Source organism: Falco biarmicus, chromosome Z (assembly GCF_023638135.1).
Source record: "Falco biarmicus isolate bFalBia1 chromosome Z, bFalBia1.pri, whole genome shotgun sequence".
NCBI classification, from domain to species: Eukaryota; Metazoa; Chordata; class Aves; order Falconiformes; family Falconidae; genus Falco; species Falco biarmicus.
Genome location: NC_079311.1, coordinates 67036396 through 67057202, shown reverse-complemented (window position 1 = coordinate 67057202; position 20807 = coordinate 67036396). Strand labels below are relative to the sequence as shown.

General features: G+C 36.1%; 1 protein-coding gene across 6 annotated transcripts in view; it reads right to left on the bottom strand.

Moving 5' to 3' along the window:
* Window positions 1-20807, bottom strand: part of ARL15 (ADP ribosylation factor like GTPase 15) — a 224725-nt gene that overhangs the window by 125250 nt on the left and 78668 nt on the right. For all 6 annotated transcript variants that reach the window (XM_056324799.1, XM_056324800.1, XM_056324798.1 and 3 more), the window contains 3 exons: window positions 20534-20678; window positions 17662-17721; window positions 7346-7554 (listed from right to left, as the gene is read on the bottom strand). In XM_056324799.1, coding sequence (XP_056180774.1) covers window positions 7346-7554; window positions 17662-17721; window positions 20534-20678 — 414 coding nt within the window. The remainder of the gene's footprint in view (window positions 1-7345; window positions 7555-17661; window positions 17722-20533; window positions 20679-20807) is intronic.

Genomic DNA, 20807 nt, shown 5'->3' with positions numbered 1-20807 from the left:
GAGTATCTAATTCCCACAGAATGGACTGAGACCAGAAATTTGTTTCATACACTGTATGACTACTCTAATGTAACAAAGATTATGTGATCATAATCAACTTGAAAAAAAGCTTATTTTTACATTTACTTCTGTTACATTGAGTATCACATATAAATGATACAGAAAAAAGTTCAACTATGCAAAATGATTGGTGAGCTTGGTACATAGCACGTTCACAATATAGTTAACTTCCCTTCAATCAGTAAACTTATTTTAGCACTGAAGACATTCTGACACTTTCACTTTAAAAAAAAAAAAAAAAAAGGAGAGAGAAGGATATGTCTCCATGCTTTAAAAAGTAAAAAGCAGCAGCTTGTATACTTGCACTCAAGAATTCATTCTAATAAATATAAGAAGGATGTCTGAAAGAAAACCACATCCTAATTAATTTATACAATAGCAGAGTTTTCACAAACTTGATCTAATGCATTACTAAATACTTTTCCATTCTTTTTCATCTGATCCCGAGACCTTTTTTACAAAAATTGTAGAGCTGTATTTGGCAAAGTCATATAGCTACTGTTTTATTCCATTTTATATAGTTATTTCTTCTGAAAAAAAAATACATCTTCTCTTGCTCACGCAAAATGTCTCAAACAGTAATTAAATTTTTAAGCATTCAGGAATTCCTCTGAACAGCAGTTATCACAGACCTAGAGGCCCTAAAGGATCATAATGATCCTGTAGTCAGATTTGTACCCAAAAGGCCTCAGGATTTCATTTAATTCTCTACTACAGCCCAGCAACCTTTGACCAAGCAAAAAAGGTTTCAGAATGAACTCCAAAAAGCTGACTCTTCTTAGTTCCAGGAGTCTTTAATGAATACTATACAAGCATTCATAAGTATAGAAATATTTATGAAAAATATTTACTAAAAGATTAATATGGACTTTTGTATCTGAAAACATTTGAAAGTTTGTCTAATCACTTCACTTTTTATTTATACAGACTATGCTCTACCTTCACAGCCACTATGTTTAGTTCTGCAAGTGCAACCAACTCCTCCTCTTTAAAGGACATTACATTTTTTCTTCCAAATTCAGCTTCTTCTCATTTTAATTTATTCATATGGTCACTTGCATTTTACAGTAATATTTACTACCCAACTTGCTATTAGTATGATCATTCTAACTACGCAATGATTAAAGCATACACTACCTGCTAAATATTTATGCTAAACACAGTCTTGCAACTGTATGAAATTGTTTTGCTGTTCACATCTAGCTAGGATGTGGATCTACTCACAGATTATTTTTATTCATATTATCGTTTTATATTGTATTTTATTTACATTACTTTATCTTAGGATCTTTTCGTATCTCAATCATCCATCAGATCTGAAGAAATTCTTTAATCAGAATGGGAGCTCCTATGAGACATGTAGATAGAAATTATTTCTGCATTGTTCTAAACATGGCAAAATTTGTATTTCCTAAGCATTAGTTTAATAAAGTCCTCCTCTCCTGCATATGTGTTCATAACTGAGGTCTGACACATAACTCCTCTGTTCCTGCAAAGGCCACAGTTGTGAAGGAAACAGCCAACACTCAAAACAGCAGAATCCAGCTCCAAAACAATCTTCAAATATCAGGGGATACACCTTGGACGAGAAGTATTTGCAGTAAGGGGATTGCAAATATTAAGGTCATTAGGTCCTGCTATCTCAAAACAGGGTAGGAATCCATATTTTGGTTATTTGCTGCTGTAATCTGAAGATAAATCATTTCAGATACGCTTTCTTGAACCAAAAATCTGCCCCCAATTTAATTTTGCTATGGATATCCCTGTCATAAAGTACACAGATTTGCAACAGCTGGCCCTTAAGAATTCAGGTAGGTGAACTATTTTGAGAGGCTTGACCGGGGTCAGGACGGGACAGATTGCAGAGAGCTCTTCCATTTTCACTCTCTGTTTCAGGCTAAAATACTGTAGTACCTGCTGCTGGAGGCATCGTCTGCTCAAAACTGTTAGCTGAGATACTGCATACTCTCTGAAGCTAAACCTCCTCACACGTCACTGTCCAATGCAGTTTCTCAGACTGTTAGTAATGACATCTCTAACTGGTATGTTGAAAGGGTTTCCAAAAAGAAAGCACTTCCTCCTAACTAATAGAAACTACAAAAGGTGTGAATTATGGCAAAATAGTAAGAAGACACCAAAATAAAGATAATTACATCCTGGAATCAAGCCTATCACGTGGAGCCAAGTCAGACTATAAAACGTCAGCAGCCCCAGAAAGTGCAGTTTCTACAATGCTCCAGCATGGCACCACCAGTAAGAGCCTGCACCAACTCTGACAAACCTGGACATTCCCTTGCAATGGTTAATTAGCTTTGAGAGACTGAAGGCATCAAGATGACATTGTTTATGTACAAAATTATTTCCAGGCGCCAAAAACCAAGAAGAAACTGGCTGAGTAACAGACACTAGCCCTCACACCCCTAGGGTGGCTCTTTTCACAAGGAGAGTCACCCTCCACTTTTCTGCTGGCAGAAAACCGTATTAAACACCGTTCATGATTCAAAAGCCTTAAACTACTCTCACATACATACATCACAATCTATGTAAACATGGGATCGACCCTTCACACTTGCTTTTGAAAATTTGTAATTCAAATATATTTTAAATCTTGCTCTATCGAACCAAAAAGGAAAATGGGAAAGACTTTCCTCTGGAGTTTCACATGCACATCAGTACCGCAACTTTAAAGTAAAATCTTGTATGCCAGAGAAGAAAAAGCACTTATGATCAGCACACAACGTAAGACTACATAACCTTTTCACACTTTTTTTCTGACAATATTTAAAAAGATAATACAATCTTAAAATAGACTAAGACTTTTGATTCACTATCTATGAGTAAGTCTACATTAAAAAGTTCTAGCATTTTTTAAAATGGGAATTCGTAATGTATCTTCACTGATTTCCCCTGGTACTAGAGGTCAGCAATTTATATATATGAAAGAAATTTATTAATTGCCTACACTTTTGGATAACTAAAAGAAAACCCACTGAAAGGTTATACTCTATGAATGTCTTCACATATATGATCTTAGAACAGATTAGTTCAGTTGGAAGGCGCCTACAATGATCAAGAGCAACTACAATCTTGAAAACAGCCTTAAATATAAAAAAAACCAAAGAAACTCCCCAAAACCAACACACTGCCAAACATGTAGCTGCTTCACCACTGAACTGGCAAAGCTTCACGGTTTGACTGGGTTTCTCCTTTGGCCAGTCTTACATGGCTTTCAGAAGTCCTCAACACATTGAGATGAGTATTTTTGCTCAGCATAGCCTGTTCCTAAATCACAGTGGTTACGGACAACTACCAATGCATCCTATATGCAACTGCTAAATATTGGTCTGACCTGGGAGCAAAGTGACTCTCGGTTTGCATACTGGTTCTTATCACACGAATCCACTGCCATATCCAGCTTCTGGTATTATTACAGGAAGTAGCATACGTTCCAAAATAAAAATCAAAAAGTTGGTAACGATAGTCATGATGCTGTTGCCTAACAAAGCAATTTACAGTGCTTTTATCAACATAAATTTCCTGTAATATTTGAAGGCTGTAACAGAAATTGGACTAATCAAAAACAATTGTTATAATTAAAAGCACTTTTGTGACGGAAAACGAAAAAGCACACTCCTTAAGCAAGGTACTTATTAAAAAAATACATAATTAGGTACTCTGTTGCTAGGTACACAGTGGCCAATCTGATAGACCACCATCTTCCATTCTGTTGAGTAATTACACTTATTTTTCACTTTTTTTTCCACTCTTTTTATTCACTAATCCAGGAGGTTTCCAAAAAAGCAGTCAGAACTCACTTAGATATGATTAATTCTTCATTATTGCAATTTTAATATAAAGTAAGGTTATTTTGCAGCATATCTATTAACTCAAATACAACTGTTTGAGTTTTACAGTTTGGTTAATATATGCAGTCTCCTCTTCAGCATGGCTCAGTCAAAACCACTTGGCAACTATCTGAGAACACTTAAATATGCACTACCGTCACCCGAAAACCAAAACAACTTACAAGTATCTTTGACATGGGAAGGTGGAATAAATACCATTGAAGCTGACATAAGAGAAGTAAGAGGCACAGTACCTAAAATGAAATCTTCGTTTATATTTTCTAGAATGTCAAATTTTCTTTCTTGATTTCATTTAAAAATCAAAACAAGTAGGAAACAGACACCCAGAAACTGAACACAGGAAAAAAGGATTACGTTTACTGATCAGCATTTCAGCTTAGCTTCTCCTGTAATATTTCCTGATCACTTCAATTATATGAAGTATATTCTCAAATCATGTCTGCAAAATAAATTATGTTAAATAAATACATTTCATAAATTAAACAAGTTGTCTGACTATTCTTACAAACAGCCATTATAATTTTTAAATGAACTATTTATGACATGGCTTAATACTTGTAGCATGCAGCTTTTACAATACCATTTCTACCTAAGCAATCCATGGAGAAAACACTAAAATAAAATAAAAAAGTCTGAAAAACTGAAGCAACTGCACTTCCCAACCATAAATATAAGTAACATCTGTTGCAGAAACTTCCTGGCAATAGTACAGTTTTGTGAAGGATTTCTGTTGTAGATAAATATTCTTCTACAATTCCTACTACACACCACTCAAGACATTTTCTTTAATTATACTCCAAGGAGTCCTTTCATATCCATTAAAGAAAGGCAATTTGATGCTAAAAAAATGCATACATACTTCTAAATTTCAACTGTGATTCATCTGTCTTCCGACACATAAAAAAACCCAAGGAAATACCTATAATTAATGGACTTAGTTCTGCAAAAATGTCTAATAAAACTCTCAATGCTCAACATATTATTTTTGTTAAATGCTCAAATAGGCTCTCTTTGATAAGGAATGGTCTTATGATTCAGCATTTTACTTTCATTTCACAGCTCAATAATGAGGATAACAGCATAGCAAAGCCTTTAGGAAAGCATTTTAACGTTGGCAATATTGACCAAATTAGGCTCCCACCTTGCATTCACAGTGAACACTGGACATCATTTTTGCAAGTACAAACTAACAACTTTGTGACATTCTCCATTTTTTTTTTTGGGGGGGGGGGAATTTTGTTTTTTACTATTCTTAAGTAGAGAATTTCAAAGAAATATACTGAGCTTTTGATATAGGTTTTTTTGAAAATATGCATAAACTGTGCACATTTAGCAAAATTCTGGTATTCAGCATTTCATACAGACTCAAAGTAGAAATCAAGACTTATTTGCTATGATAATACACAGAAAGATTATTATTTTTAAAGAGCATGCAGTAGAAACATACTTACATGCTATTGTAAGCATATAAAAAGGTACTCCTCTACTGAGATAGCAAGCAATTGATAGTGATGGATGAGGAGAAAATGAGGATACTGACAATAAAAGAGAAGAAATACTAACACTAAATACACAAAAGATTCAGTTCAGGCACAACATTTATCCACATAGGCTCAATTGCAAAATGGAGAGTTAACATACAATGTGCTGTAAAGCAAACTAACTGGCATTTTTATCACTACTCTTACAAAACAAGACAAGGAACATTTCTTAAATAATAATCAAAATCCTCAATTAACTTCAAACCAAATTTGGCTATCTGAAAAAGGAAAAAAGTAGAAAATTAAAAAAATACTTAAATCATATGAAAAAAGCTTTCTGTGGATGGAAACTAATCTGTATTGCTCTATGAAAAAAGTAAAAATCAAAACACCTTAGATATATTTGAAAGAATAAAATGAAATCAGTTGTGTCTGTGATTTTTCTAGTGGAAGGTTTAGGAACACAGGAGTTGCTTTTACATTGCACAATAAACTAGAAGTTAATAAACTGATATACAAAAATCCATATCACATTTCCTGTAAATATTCATTACTTCTTCCTAAATCTGCTTTATAGATGAACAAGACCTAGAACTTCTAGATTCTATGATTCTACCTTTCTATCATATCTGTTTACCTTTTCATGTAACTTGATATACTAAATCTAAATGCCGCCTTTCTTTTTTCCTTTTTTTTTTTCCCTGGTTTTTTTTTTTCTCTCCTCTTTTTCCTAGGCACAGACTCTCGGAGGAAAGGGCCAACTATTTAATAAAACATTTTACCACTGTAGCTTACACACTTTCGCTTACTCTCTTCCTCCAATATTAGAAACATCACTATAATCCTGTCACATTTACAATTCTTCTTAACACATAATAAACTTAACTTTTATCCTCTATTTCTTTTGGCTAAGAAAAGAGGCATAAATAGCAATAAAGCTGGACAGAAAGTATATACAACTATATGGTATGAATAGCAGTTATCCTACAGATCTGTTTTGCATTGAATTGGCATTCTTCAGAAAGATCATATTTTAGACAAAGAAGTGCATCTAAGAAAGCAACAAGTTTAATAGCACAGTAAGGTGCTGAAACAAGTTTCCACTCTACTGTATTTAAAACCACCACTTACAGAACAAGCAGGAGATTTCACATAAACTTTTTAATAGGAAGAGGCTTTTAAATGACATTTATGAACAGAATGACACAACCAAATTGTAACTTCTTCCTACAATTTCAGAAGAGTATGCAGAACTTCTCAAGAAGAATCAGTAACTTTCAGCATTTCCCCAAAGGTTTCTGACATAATAGGACAGCAAGTAACACAAATTTTTCAGAAACTTAAGAGCAGAAGGTACACTGAATGGAACGATTATATAATTTACTACGTGACAGCTACAAACCAGACAAAGACATTACCCCTTAAAAGAAAGAAATCAGAACAAGTTAAGGACTTCAGCACAAGAATTGCAACTCTGCCCTCACATCAGTATATAGCAGTTCAGAAAAAAAGCTTTTACATAGAAGACAACCTATGGCTGTAATCTACTGCTTTAAGCAGTTGCAAAGAATGGAGTAATGGGGTGCTGCAAGATTAAAACTAAGAGAAAATGAAAAACCAAGCTAAACAAAAAATCACCGTCCCAGCAGTTTTTGATAAGAGTAGTTTAAAAACATCTTTTCTTCCTTAAGCAAAATAAGGAAAAAGCAGAACTGTTTGTACCCAAGTATTACTTGTCTGTTTCCTGGACAACTAAGCGTGTATAGAGGGCACCGGGCTAAGCTCTTAGGGGCTGGGACTGCTCGTGGTCTCTGTACTTATAGTGAAGAGTAACTGAGGCCAGTCCTTAACTAGGATGTCAGGGTAATGAATAATAACCAGGTCAGAGGTGTGCAAATAGCAAACACAAACAGGCAAGATGCTGCCGTGGTAACATACCTCTTGTATGGAGCGAGCTGCCGGTTTGTCTTGATGATTGGCCAGTATTAAAAACGGCAACGTACATAACTGTGGGTGCTGGAGAGCAGAATGCAGTTCGTTCCTAGCAGTTTCTAGATCATCTTCAGAGGAGGCGCTGTCTAATACAAATATTACCCCTTGGGATCCTTGGTAGTAACGACTCCAGTACTTCCTGATATTGTCAGCCCCTTCAAAGACAATAATAAGAACTAATTAAAACAATTAAAAATTTAAGAGATTTAACACTTGTATCTGAAAATAACCCTTCTATTAGATAAAAGCAATGGACTAAATTTTTTCTACTAATTAATTATCACTGAATTAATAAATAGGAAAAAGGTAACCATAAATCCAAGACACACAAATGTCAAATTAACATTGCTTTAAATAAGGAAGAAGTTTGTCCCAATGCCGTTTTCATCCCTGAAAGTTTCTACTCCATTAAGGAGTACTGGCAGAGCTACCATCTTCCAGCGCCACATAAACTAATCCTACACCTTCTCACTGAAGTATCTGGGTACTAATACCTAAACCTTTGCCCGTTCTTTTCTACTTAGCCCTGCAGCTCCTTCCCATAACCCATAGCTTCTGTCATAGCAGTTGCTCATTTCTGAGCATGATAAAGTCTTTAAGTTCATCTCCAAACCACCAGGCAACCACTCCACAATTGGGGGAAAAAGGTGTCAGGAAAGCCTGTTAAAGTAATTGGACACTTAATGAGGACAATGGTGATGCAATAGAGTTGAACAGTGAACAAGGAGCTAAAATGACAACATGCAAAGGCATTCATTTCAACTCCTTCTGCTCATTCAACCACACTAAGGATTCTGAAAGGGCCCAAGAGCAGACACAAGTGACTGTACAGGCTTATGTTCCACAGTAATGTTTAGGGCACAGTTCAGCAGCACTCAGCCATCTCAACAGAAGCCAAGCAGTAAGGTTACCTACAAAAAGCTTTTGTCTCCCCTGGAGAGCAGCGTACATTGTAACACTGAGGTAGGGGGAAAAAAAAATTGTATTTGACAGCTGTCAAACTATCTAAACTATGGTTCGGATATAGGCTATTCTTTGTATGTCTGAATCTGGCACTACACTCAAGGGGACTAACACTAAAAAGTGAACAGCAGTAGCAATACTCTAGTAGAAAACTTGACAGGTCTGCAAGACAGTGATTTGCAGAGATGTGCTGAAGGTAGCCTCCATAGGCCCTTCTTACTTTGAGATAGGGAGAAGTGAACTTTAATGTAAACACACAGATACCAAGTGCTGATTATAATAAAACTCGTTTTTTTAGTGAAACCAAACTGCACAGAAGTTCTGAACAACATGTAGGCACAAAATGGGAGTTTAATTCAACATAATTACTATAAAATTAATGCTATTTAAATAGTCGCTTAATTTACATGTTATGTAACAGAAAAGACATTCACTAAAGAAAGGTGAAGAAATCAGTATCTAAAAAAGAATTTACACCATGTACTTTAGGCATCCAATTCAACGTATTCAAATCTTGACCCACAGAGTTACTATCTTCTCTGTACTGGCCACACTGGAACTGTAAGGACTCCATGCCTGTATTCTGCACCCAGCACAATTTAGGTGGGTAATGAACTTTGTGAACACACACTTTTTCCCACACAGAATGCTGAAGTCATACCTAAACACTTCTGCAAGACATCTAAACTGTTGATTACTTAAAAGTAAATGGGCATGGGATTTAGTCAAGACCTTGCTTTATTTCTCTACTAATATAACCAGACTCAAAGTAACAATGTACAAACAGGACACCTTTCATTTATTTCATCATCAACCTCTGAAGATCAACATTACTTACACAAAAGAGGGACTTCATTGAAAGCTAATTCTATGTTTCTGTACCACCAGAATATCAACCAATTGTACTTGTAAAGAATTTCATAGCATCTGTTAGATGTCCCAGTCTTTCCAAACACCTGTCTATGTCAGAACCAAGTATGGCAAGTTGCTAGAGGGACACTATTTACATAGCCACACACAGCAGTCTGAAGTATCACATTACTTTAAAAAATGGTAGAGAATTATTTTCAATGAACTGAAAGGCCAATACCACGATCAGTTCTTTGAAGGTCTTTTCATCCTAGCAACATAACATCTGTCTTATTTACTCTAAGCTTCAGCCAGCTACTTTTCAATCACATGTCACTGCCGCCAGACTTGGGAGTCTTATCTTTATAACCATACTGTTCCTAAAGAGAAAAACTGTGTGGTGAACTGAAGAACATTTGATCTCTTGTATTCAGGCACATGGAAGAAAGCAGCTCACGGATCCCCATGTGGGACACCAGAGCCAGAGAAGCAGTACGCTGATTTGTTGACCTGTCCTTTTGGTTCAGGTTCTTTAGCTGCTCAACTTTGTTTCTCCACATCAACTGCCCCAAAAGGAAAACCACCAAAGTGTAGTATTGCTTTTTGCTCCAGCCCTGGCCAGTTGTCATTTCACAGTTACAAGAACCAACTAATAATGTCCAACAAAACCTGGTATTTCTTTCAGGATCTCCTATTAGAATAACAACGTGCTCTGAACCTGCTTACATTTCATTCCTGAGGAAATTACAGCCTGAAGTTTAAGAATAAGAAAATTTGCACTAAGCAAGAGAGAGTCTGTACCTCGAGGTGCCATTTTAACTCATTTTCTGCCAAATGCATTTGAAAAATTATTATTGGCATCAATAAGCTATCAGCAACTGCAGAACACAATTTCTACAAGACAAGTAAGCTTACTATTCTTCTGCTTTAACTCCTCACATCCAGGGAGTGTAACCTAGTGCATTAGGTAGTATGTTGTAGAGCTACCCCAGGCAGAAAACACTGGCCTGTGAATAGTGATCCACACATCGCACTTCACAGCATGACAAACTCAGTCTCATCGAGCCAGGAGTTGTTTTTAGAAGCACAGTTTAGCACAGACTATCCAATAATTAATCCTTTATTCCAAAGGTTTCTAAGACAGGGATATGTAAAGTCTGAGTTCTTCAGCATTCCAGAATGTAATGTGCATCCATCCATTAAGCACCCTTGGCCTCTCAGAGAACACCAAGATAAAACCAGAAACTTAACTGGTACCCAAAATTACCTATCAAGCAATAGTAACACACGAGATAAGCATTTAGGTTTCAGTCTAATATTCGGTGTTTCTCTAACAACTTCACAGGCACACGGATGTTTCTTCAACCACTTCATGCCTAAATTATGAATAAAAAAAACAAAACCAGGAAAAGGGAAAAAAGAAGGTGGAGAAGAAAAGGGGGGAGTGGCAGGGGGGCAATGGGGAGAAAGGAAAATACGGGAAAATAGGGGTGGAACAGGGGGAAGAAGGGGGGAAAAGGGGGGAGGGGAAGAGTAAAAAGTCTCCATAACATCAGAAAGATATAACAAGAATTCACATGAGACTAGAGAACCTGCTATAGAAAAAGTTCACTAAAATGTGACCTTAAGCATAGTACTTTCCTCAGACACAGGCAAGAGCCACGACTCATGACTAGGCATATGATTTGTTTCCCTCAGTAATGAACCCACAGGACTGGGCTGAGTCCTGTGATTTGATTAAACTGTCCCATTTACAAATAAACTGGGGGGGGGCGGGTGTGTGTGTGTGTGTAAAAAACAAAACCATACAACACAGTCACGCTACTTATTAGGGGAAAAAAACCAACAAACAAACCCAAAACATTTCGTAAAACATAGTCTTGAATTACTTTATAAAAGCAAAAAACCCCCAAACCTCTCCTTACCGAGAAATGACAGAGTGCTGTAATTAAAAAAAACAATTATTCAGCATTACTACAAGCCAGGTTTATTTAACTAACTGTTCAAAATTTTAGAAAGTTTTAATTTATAATTTTTAAAATACCAAATAAATATTAATTTTTTTTATTATCTGCCAAGCGCATAGTGTGTCAATATTAACACCATTTATGATTTGTTATCAAAGCCAGTAGTATACCCTCAAATGCCCCCTGGAAGCTTGGGGGAGAAGAGTTTGAGAGCCATGTGCAGTTGAACACACATCCAAAACTGGCTGCACAATTACACAGTCTTGTAAATGTTATACAAAGTGCAGAACTTCAAATCCTCCTTCCAACTATGAATACTATGTTTAGACCTCCATTCACAGAAGTTAGAGGCTACCTTCAACTCCCCCCTTTTCAATACTTTCAGGAGAACAAAACATTATCATTACTGAAAGCAATCTGAAGGTGTCAAATTTGTTACTTGTCAAACTTGCAGCAAGTCTCCACTGAGAGCACAATGAATGTCACAGAGCTCTTGTTTCAAGATAGTCTAGCCTGTGCGTGAAAGCTTTTTTTGACCTCAAAATACATCACAGCTCTAGAGAAGTTGAATGTGTAGTCTCAAATCCAAGAAGGAACTTTTTTACCTTCCCACCAAAAATAGCTAACCTGGGGCCATGAAAGAATGCAGGCTGAAAACATTTTTTCTACTACTTCAAATAGAACATCCACCCACCTGAAATAGACACCCACCTATTTTGAAGGTTTTGTAGTTGATTTAAAAACTGTATAGATAATTCCTCTTCTGATATAAAACAGATCTTTTCTAATCAGCAAAAAGGTGGAAAAATGCCAAGGAATATGTAAACTACACCACAAAATCTTTTTGCATTAAAGACTGGCCCATGGGTGGGGGAGTAAGAAGGAATGGAATCGAAAAAGAAATCTTTTGCCCATTCTTGCACAATTTTTAAATATAACCTACCCTCCTGCCCCAAGAAAATCTTACGAAAAGAATTTTGAAATAACTGTTTCTAAATCTACATAAAGTATATAGTGTCACTTGCCATCATCTTCTGACAAGGAAAACTGACGTGTTTTCTCAGGTAATCAGGAAGATACCTGAAATCTTAGAATTCTTAACACATTTTTTAGAGATATGGGTGATCCTTATCTGTCTCAGGCACTCTCTCTCTTTAGGTCTCCCAGTACCCCCTTGCAGAAATAACAGCATACAGACTTTTGTTTTTTGGGTTTTTTTAACACTAGCTATTTTTCAACCTGTTAGCTACTTTTTATTACAAATAAAGTAATAAATCCTTTCCAAGATACCTCCTTTGTACATACATGCAATTTGTCCACACTGACAGACACATTCATGCACAGATACAGAAGTTTCCCGCAGGCATAATGTCGGTCACTATTAGATGGCTATTCTGTATTGTTACTGCTTATAAGTAAGTGGCAATACAGATGCTAAACCAAAACCCTCCTCAAGGTTCAGAAATCCCACAACTTTTGCTTCCTAGTGTTTAAGACCAAGTGATCACAGCCTGCTCTCTCTAGCCTTTCAGGTAGTGCACTCCTGTGATCACACACAAGACACGGCAGCAGGGAATTGGCAGGTTTTTTTTCTTAAAGAGGCACATTTTGAGATTGCTAGATCAGCTGTAGTAACTGCAGCAATTCAACAACAATCTAAACAAACAGCATAAAAGAGAAAATCTTCAAAAACACTGAGAAATAATTTTTCTGCCTTTATATTCAATATATTAAAAAAATGAGAAATACACATAAGTTATTGTGCTTATCTTTCTTATCAAACTTAAGTTTATGGAAACCATCTCTGTCATCTCCTGTCTGCCTTCCAGTCTTCCCCTGTAAGATTAATCTGGAAGTCAAGCCTTCAGTATTTTCCCTATTAGCTAACTTAAGTGCTGTCTACAATTCTGAGTCTCCACCTGCTCTGATACTTAAAACTGTTAGAACAACATTCAGGTTGCAAGCACTTGGAAGTTTTAAGAACACCATATTTACACTTGCCTGCAGAAAGACAATTCGAGCTACTTAGATTTGTATATTTTACTACCACCTTACAATAAAACACGCAATTTGAAACAAACATCTGTTCAGTCAGGAACATAAAGTTCATTAAAAAATCTTACAGATTATTTCAGAAGGAAGACAAGAAAATATGTGTCCTGCAGTATGCTCTAACATTTAATGTTGATGTCTGAAGCTTTAATAGTTTGCAGCAGGTGGCACAACATACTAAACTGGACTCCATGTATGATAGCCATTCTCAAAATCATCCCTGCTTCTTTTTTTAAGTTGGGTTTTTTTTGGTTTAATTTGTTGTTTGTTTGGGTTTTTAAGGCCCCAAACACAGCCCTATAGGGCTAACAAAGAATGACTGGCAACAAGAAAATCATCTGCTAGTTTCCTCTCTACCCATTACTTCATCTCTACCCTTCTTCCACCTCTGCTAGAGGACTCAGTAACACCCAGGACCTCGGAACCTGTGGCAAAACTCCCCAGGCTCATGACTGCTGCCAGCACCCAGCAAGGCTCAGATCTACCCTCCTCTGAGCTGCGGTCACACCTTTGGTAACAGTGCAGGTAACCTCAAATAAAGCCCAAAAGGAATCTTTCTCTGTAGCACTTAAGACCAGTAGGCTTGTAAAGAAAGCAACAAGTCTACCACAGCCATGTATTTCTGTCTGTTTAGCCCTTCTGCTGACCGGCTCACAAAAGTTTGAATTGCTTTAGCCTTTGAAAGGATCAAGGCCTTTTCTGTCTAGAATCAAAGATTAAAACTTTTTGTTTTGTTTGCAGGGGAGCTCAGAAAATGCAGGTATCATTTCTGATGTGGAAGTAGGCTACCTTGCTCACCCTTTGATTCAGCCTGAAGAAAATGGAGTTGCAACTCCAAGAGGGGACAAAGGCTTTTTAGCAAACCAAAGGACCTAGTCTTCTCTCCACAAATCACCCCATCAACAAAAATCAACTAGCCCCCTCAGCTCACAGAAAATGTAACTGGGAAATTTTCTGTTTTGATTATCATACTGTACATAGCTTTGATAGGCATCGCTTGCATGGCTCCTACTTGTTTTGAATAAGATAGGCAGCAGGTTGTCTATTCACACTGTAAAAAGCTTATTGTAGAAAAAGAACAGTGCAAAGATTGCTACGTTGAATCCGTATTGGCACTTCCTCAGGACTCATGTTAACAAGATCCATAAACAGGTGTAAACGTTCTGTTTTATGCAATGAGCAAACCATGTGACAGAGCCTGGGCTTAGGTACCATTTGAACAGCAGGCATAGTATGTCTGATAGCAAACAGATCTAACTTTAATTGGAAGCTGAATGTCTCTGTGTGACACACCATTTATTGGTGGTTTCAGATGGTGTGCCTCCAGGCTGGAATTTGTTAGAACAAAGAAAAAGCTTCCTATTTCCTTTGCACCTTCATTATCTACCTTGAGAATAAACCTCAGGGTTCAGCATCCCAAACACTGTTTGTTTCAGCAAAACACTGTCAGAACTTTCTGAACAAAAAATGTTATCATCTGCCTTATTTTTTCAGTCTTTCCCCACCCTGCTCTATGTTCATCATAAATAATTTTATCTTTAGTTCCCACCAAAGATTGCTGCACTGTAACAGAAAATCATCAAATCTGTAATTTCTTTCTGTCCCAGTACTCAGTTGAGTTGCATAATACAGACAGGTATTTCCAGTTATCCTGGTAAAAAGTACATTCTGAGACAATGTGGATGGCACATCTGCACACTTACCTAAATTACATATATTATTTTATGGACTAAATTCTTGGGAAGAAAATGTAATTTGTTTTAATTTCTCAGGGAGCAGGAAGGGATTATTGCTATATCAAAAAAGAAACTTTGAGAATGGGCAGTTAACTCGGTCAGTAAATAAAGCAAGACCTTTTCAAGTAATTCAAGCAGTCCTATATTTGATTTGAAAGCTATATATATTATTACTTATTCAGGATCCACTTCCAATGTTTTTAAATGTTTATGACATTGGATAAAAAACGTATTTTCTGGGAGTAAGGCAGCCTGTCTTAGGAAACAAACACAATAAAGAAAATATCAGAAATAGGATTTTTAAAATTATATTCTAATATCATGTACATCAAAGAAAATTTTCAGCAAAAAGAGCACAGCAAACATTGTTCCTGCCCTTAATCCTAAAGGATGATGAAGTGATAATCAGACCAGGTAGAGACAAAATCAGAGAGACTGTTTTACACACATTTTGCCTGAAAATTTACAATCCCTACAGAAATGAAGACATAAAAATCTCGCTTCATTAGCAGCTCCAGAAAACAACCTGCACAGTTTACTGCAGTAAACTGCAGTTTACTAGCACTGCCTTCAACTTCAAGGAAGGATACTGCTTCAACCAAACAAAAATGACACTAAGTAGTCAGCATGTTTCACATAACTGCTTGACTGCTGAATATCACAACCTTAAACAGTATGACTTTGGCTATAAGTTTTTTAAATAATGGCTGTTTAATATGTTGCTGTATGAAGCTTTCAGTTACCTTAAATTAAATTAAAACTATATAGAACTTTACCCTTTGAATAACATGCAACAATGGACAGTGATTGTTAAGAACTTTCTACTTTCCTCCAAGTTTCCAAGATCAAATGTCTCGACAGGGCCTCCATACTATGGTAAAGTGAACCTAAATAACAGTAAAGTAACAACTGAAGGCAAAAACCAGGAATAAGCACAAAATCATAGGCTTCTCTTCAACACCAAAAGCAGATATTGCAAAATAAAATTTAGCAGTGATAAATACGTAAGATGCTTTTCTTCCTTTTCATACAGCAGCAAGAGAGAAAACAGAAAGCTCAGACTTTCCATTCATCAAACAGGAAAACATCTCTCAACTAGAAGATTAAATGCTGACCACCAACTTTGGGAAGAATAAAAAAAACTCTTGGAAGCTTGCCTTAGGTCCCTTACCTAGGCAACGAAAAGCTGTAAGAATTAGTATTTTTCTCCAGTATCTCACAGAAAAAATAGACAATACCATTTCTAAGTAAGACATGTAAACACCCATAGTGAAAGGGAAGAGAAATGAATGATGGAGTAAAAAAATGCTCATAATCCTTCTGTCTTTGGGAAAAGACAAATGAGTGAAAAAAATAAAATCAGGACATGCTGCCATAGAGATCAAAGCACTCCACTGGGATAAGGTTTTTCTTAACACACATACCTGCATACAGTAAAAGTTGTATGATCAGAAAAGATTAACGGAGACTTTAACAAGGATCTGCTGTAGAATACTCAGATTCAATTCTTGATGCAAACCTGTATTTACCTATACAAATAATGTATTTCATAGAGATCAGGCATCAAAAACGTATTAACTGGGCTAAAAATAATTCACTGTGTTTCAAAAAAAATGCAACAAGTGACCTAAATACACATTATGCAGACAACACGCTCAAGCAGAACCAACTCTACCTCTGTGGCATGGTCCCTTTATCAAAGGAAAACTTCTGCTTCTTTTATAGAATACATGCTCAAACAAGAACATGTATGTTTAAATCCGTGGACCAATGGTAGTAAAGAGGAAATGCTATCTTTTTAATATGTGCTTATATCAAAGCCTTCTTGAAACCGTTTCAGATAAGATGACCACCATGAAACTTGATTTCATCTCAAGAAAATTCATTCAAGAATCAACTCATACCCAAGAGCATTCAAGAGAGGTTTCAACCTTGCTGAATATCTAAACATCCTAAAGATTCATTCTATTTACAAAGATAATAAGCAAGATCTATAGGAGTTCTAGAATACAAAGATGATCTACTTTTTTTTTTTTTTTTAATTAGAAGAACATTAGATGAAATTAGACTACACAAGAACTCTCATTAGAAGAGTGTTTTCTTCTTTTTAACAGAGAAGCTTCTTGATCATTTAAGACTCACGGTCAGAACTTGATAGCCAAATAGCTTAGCTGTACACAGACAATTAAAAAACCCACAACCACAAAACAATCATCCCTCCCAAAACCCAACAAGTCCAACAAGAGAACAGATCTCAAAGAATATAATTCACTGGAAGTTGGCTGCCTTTGCAACACTTCAGTGGTGCAGCGAATATACTGGGTTTTGCCAAATGTTCACATAGTTACCTGAACTACTGCTCTTAAGTAAAAGCTTGTATGTACAATAAACACAGGGAACAAACTTCCCTGAGCATTACACTCCAGTTTGCATTTCTGTATAACTTAGCCACTGCAATCCAAAAAATTACATTAAGGAAATACACCACACTTATTTGCCTTCTTCTCCTCTGCTTTTTACTTTTTCTTCTTTGTAGTCAGCATTTGTACAATTTTTCTCATCTTCATCTGCTTTGGTGAAACACAGGTTTTAAATTCCAGCCATACTGATTTATCATTTTTAAATTGAGAAAAACTAACAGTTTGATGAGATTTAGACACTGCATCTTTTATAATCAAAATAATAAAAGCTATACCTCCAAGTTCTTTTACATTCAAGATGGCATTCTGGAATGGCACCGCTTTTATATTAAAACCTACAAACAGAAATAAAGAGTATTAGTAATTTATTTGTTAAAGAGGCTATTTGAAATCATCTGCACACATTCATAAAAGACTTTTTTCATCAAGAACCAGGATTTTGCATGTGAAATTCTGTTTCAATATCATGTTTAAGAATATCAGTTATAATGGGAGAGGAGAGAATAAATCAGGTTAAGCAATGAAATCTGCAATGATACTACTGCAGTAGTAATACAGAAATAATATATACAATGTGCTGGCACACATAATATTCAGCACAAAACTTCCATTCAGGCCATTTACCATTTGGCAAGGAGCTAGTATGGAATACACCTTTATAAAAACATCTGTTAATCCATTTGGAACTGAATTTTAGATTTCAGACTACAGTAGTATGAAGTGATCCTTCTGCAATTTTTAGGAGACATGGAAGCCAACATGCAATTCAAATCACTGTTTTCTTACATTTAAAGTTCACAGGTTTTGGTTACACCTACAGCACTAATCCTCTCTACAAATGTTATTAACAGAAAGATCCTCTTACAAACCTAAGTGGTATGTATTAAAATGGTTACAAGCAAACTAGAAGCATCTATGAATCCTCTATTAGGCTGTTATATCCTTAAAACTGAAAAACTTTCCTTTTTTATAATGTGATTTCTCCCTTAATTGAAGATTCAGACAGCCAAGAGAAAGGGAATGTAAAAGGCTCCCAGCAATCCATCAATATACTATGTACTAAATTCTGCCTGTTTAGTGCATACATACATGTAAGTGTATATAGTACATTATATAGGAAAAATTATGTCTGTGCTTTTAGCATAAAATGTCCAGATAGACATTAAATTTATTTCCATCTCGCACAAGCAGTTTCAACATGATTACGTACCTGTGAACCGAGTGCAGAAGTTTTGAAAAAACGTGTTTTACTCCAAGTTTATTAGCTATCATTTAAAAGAAACAAGATGGTTTTTCTCCCCAGATCAGACCAATAAGATATTCCAGTACTCCAACCATGGTCAGTGCTAGATGCAGCAGAGGAAAGCGCAAGAAAATCTGAAGGTAATAATTATGTAATATTTTTGTTGTCTTAAAACAAATCCTAGACTCTTCCGAAGAAAAACTGGAGTGGACCTGAGTGATGTTCATGAGAAAAGCCAAAATACAGGTTGCCGTTTGAAAACTGAGTGGAGTTGTCATGTTGTATTCTTGGATCCTCAACAATATTTTCTGATACAGCACAGATAAGGTACATATGGGTAGATTATTATAAGCTGAATAGCCTAGATATGCATCATTTTGGTTTGGATGCTGCCTAGTTTTCTCCAGAGTCTGTTTTCACTCCTCCAGCTGCCTAACTACATAATGGTATTTTGTGGCAACTAGCAACATGTAAGACATCTAATTCTTAAATTAATCTTATTTATTATTTCCTTTCATAGAGTTATACTGTTATTTACATTGTTGCTAATACTTCTTTCAAGGTCTCAAGTGTAAAAAGTATAATTTGCACTAATTTAGGTGAACTCTACAGATAAAGCTCAGAAGAGGGGAAAAAAAGAAAAAAAAAAGGCTGAATTACTCTACAATTTCCTTCTAACTTTTTCAGTTAGACATTGACACCTTGTCCACACAATGAAGTGCCAGATCTCTTCAACAATCCCAATAACACTGCTGTGAAGGTAAAGGGTTAATTATTAATCGTAGAAGAAAAGCAGTATTTTCTTGTACCTGTTCCACTCTGAGTACTTGCAGCTGTATTGAATAACCTTATGTTCTTGTAATTTAAACAAAGATACACTGAAAACCAGTTAGGCTTGCTATGGGACAATATAAAATTCAAGCTCATGAACCACAACTAAAATATAAAGCCATGGAACTACAAAGCAAGTTACTTGCACAACACTCCCTATCTGTTCCCTCAGTAAATCAACTTTAGTAAATTGCTGCGGCCACAGAACCAGATTTCTTCCATCGCTACCACCTAATCTCTCCTCTTTCTGAACTTTGCATCCAGGTATTCCTTTTTCTCACTCCACATGTTTGTTTCTGTTTTGTCTGATGCTGTTTTGTGTTTGGGGGTGGGGGGGTGTGTTTGTTGCTGGGGGTTTTTTTAATCAAAATACCCTTTTAGGTACTAGGCATTCTGGTTCATCTATATCAGCACACATACTCAACATTTTTGGACTTAAGGTACCTTTATCTGTGGCTGTTGTGTCTGGTTTAGGTATCTTCTCAATACCACTGAAACTTTCTGTAATTTTATTCTCTGATGTCACTGTGCCCTTACTACATAAAAAAGTCTCTTTGTTGGTCTAAAAATAAAGGATTATCACCAGAAATGAAAAATTTCCATTACATTTATTCTTTCAATTGCTAGCATATACCACAAGGCAGTACTGACCAAATAGGAGAACAAAAATCCCAACTTAAGTTTCAGAGCATCACTGTCCTATTCTATTTTATAGCAGCACATTCTCCTCTTCTCTGTCCATTTAGCAAGAATGCTTAAAAACCAAAAGTAAGAAGGGAAGAAAGAAATCTTTTAATGTGTGTCTACACTACACTGCTTCTAACAGTTCTACTTTATTACAACAAAATGTATGTTTTGACTTTCAACACATTCCAAATTTTATGTCTTCACGGGTATTCCCCAGTGTATGACCAAACACTGAAAGAGTAAGCAGTGGTAGCTTCAAAGCAATCCATTAGCCTCTTGCAAAAGCAAGGTAACTAAGCCTAAGTTCTGTACCACCTTTGCTGTATGTTCAAAAGTTTCCTTTGGGCAATGTTACAGCACACCATGGAATAAAGACAGCATCCTACCTGTGGTAGAGACTATATTATCTGGGCTTTCACTGCAAAGCTGTGATAGAAGACTTGTCTTGCCAGAACCAGTGAGGCCTATGCAAACCAAGTCATATTCAGGTCGTGGTGGTGGCGGTCCCTTGCAGCAAAGCGCTCTGAAACACTGCCAAGGTAGGGAAAAACAAACAAAACAAAAACAAAAGGAAGAAGTTATTTTTTTTGCAAATACGTATTCCATAAAGTTCTAAAAATCAAGTTTATATAATTTAAGGGTATTGGAGATAAGCAAATC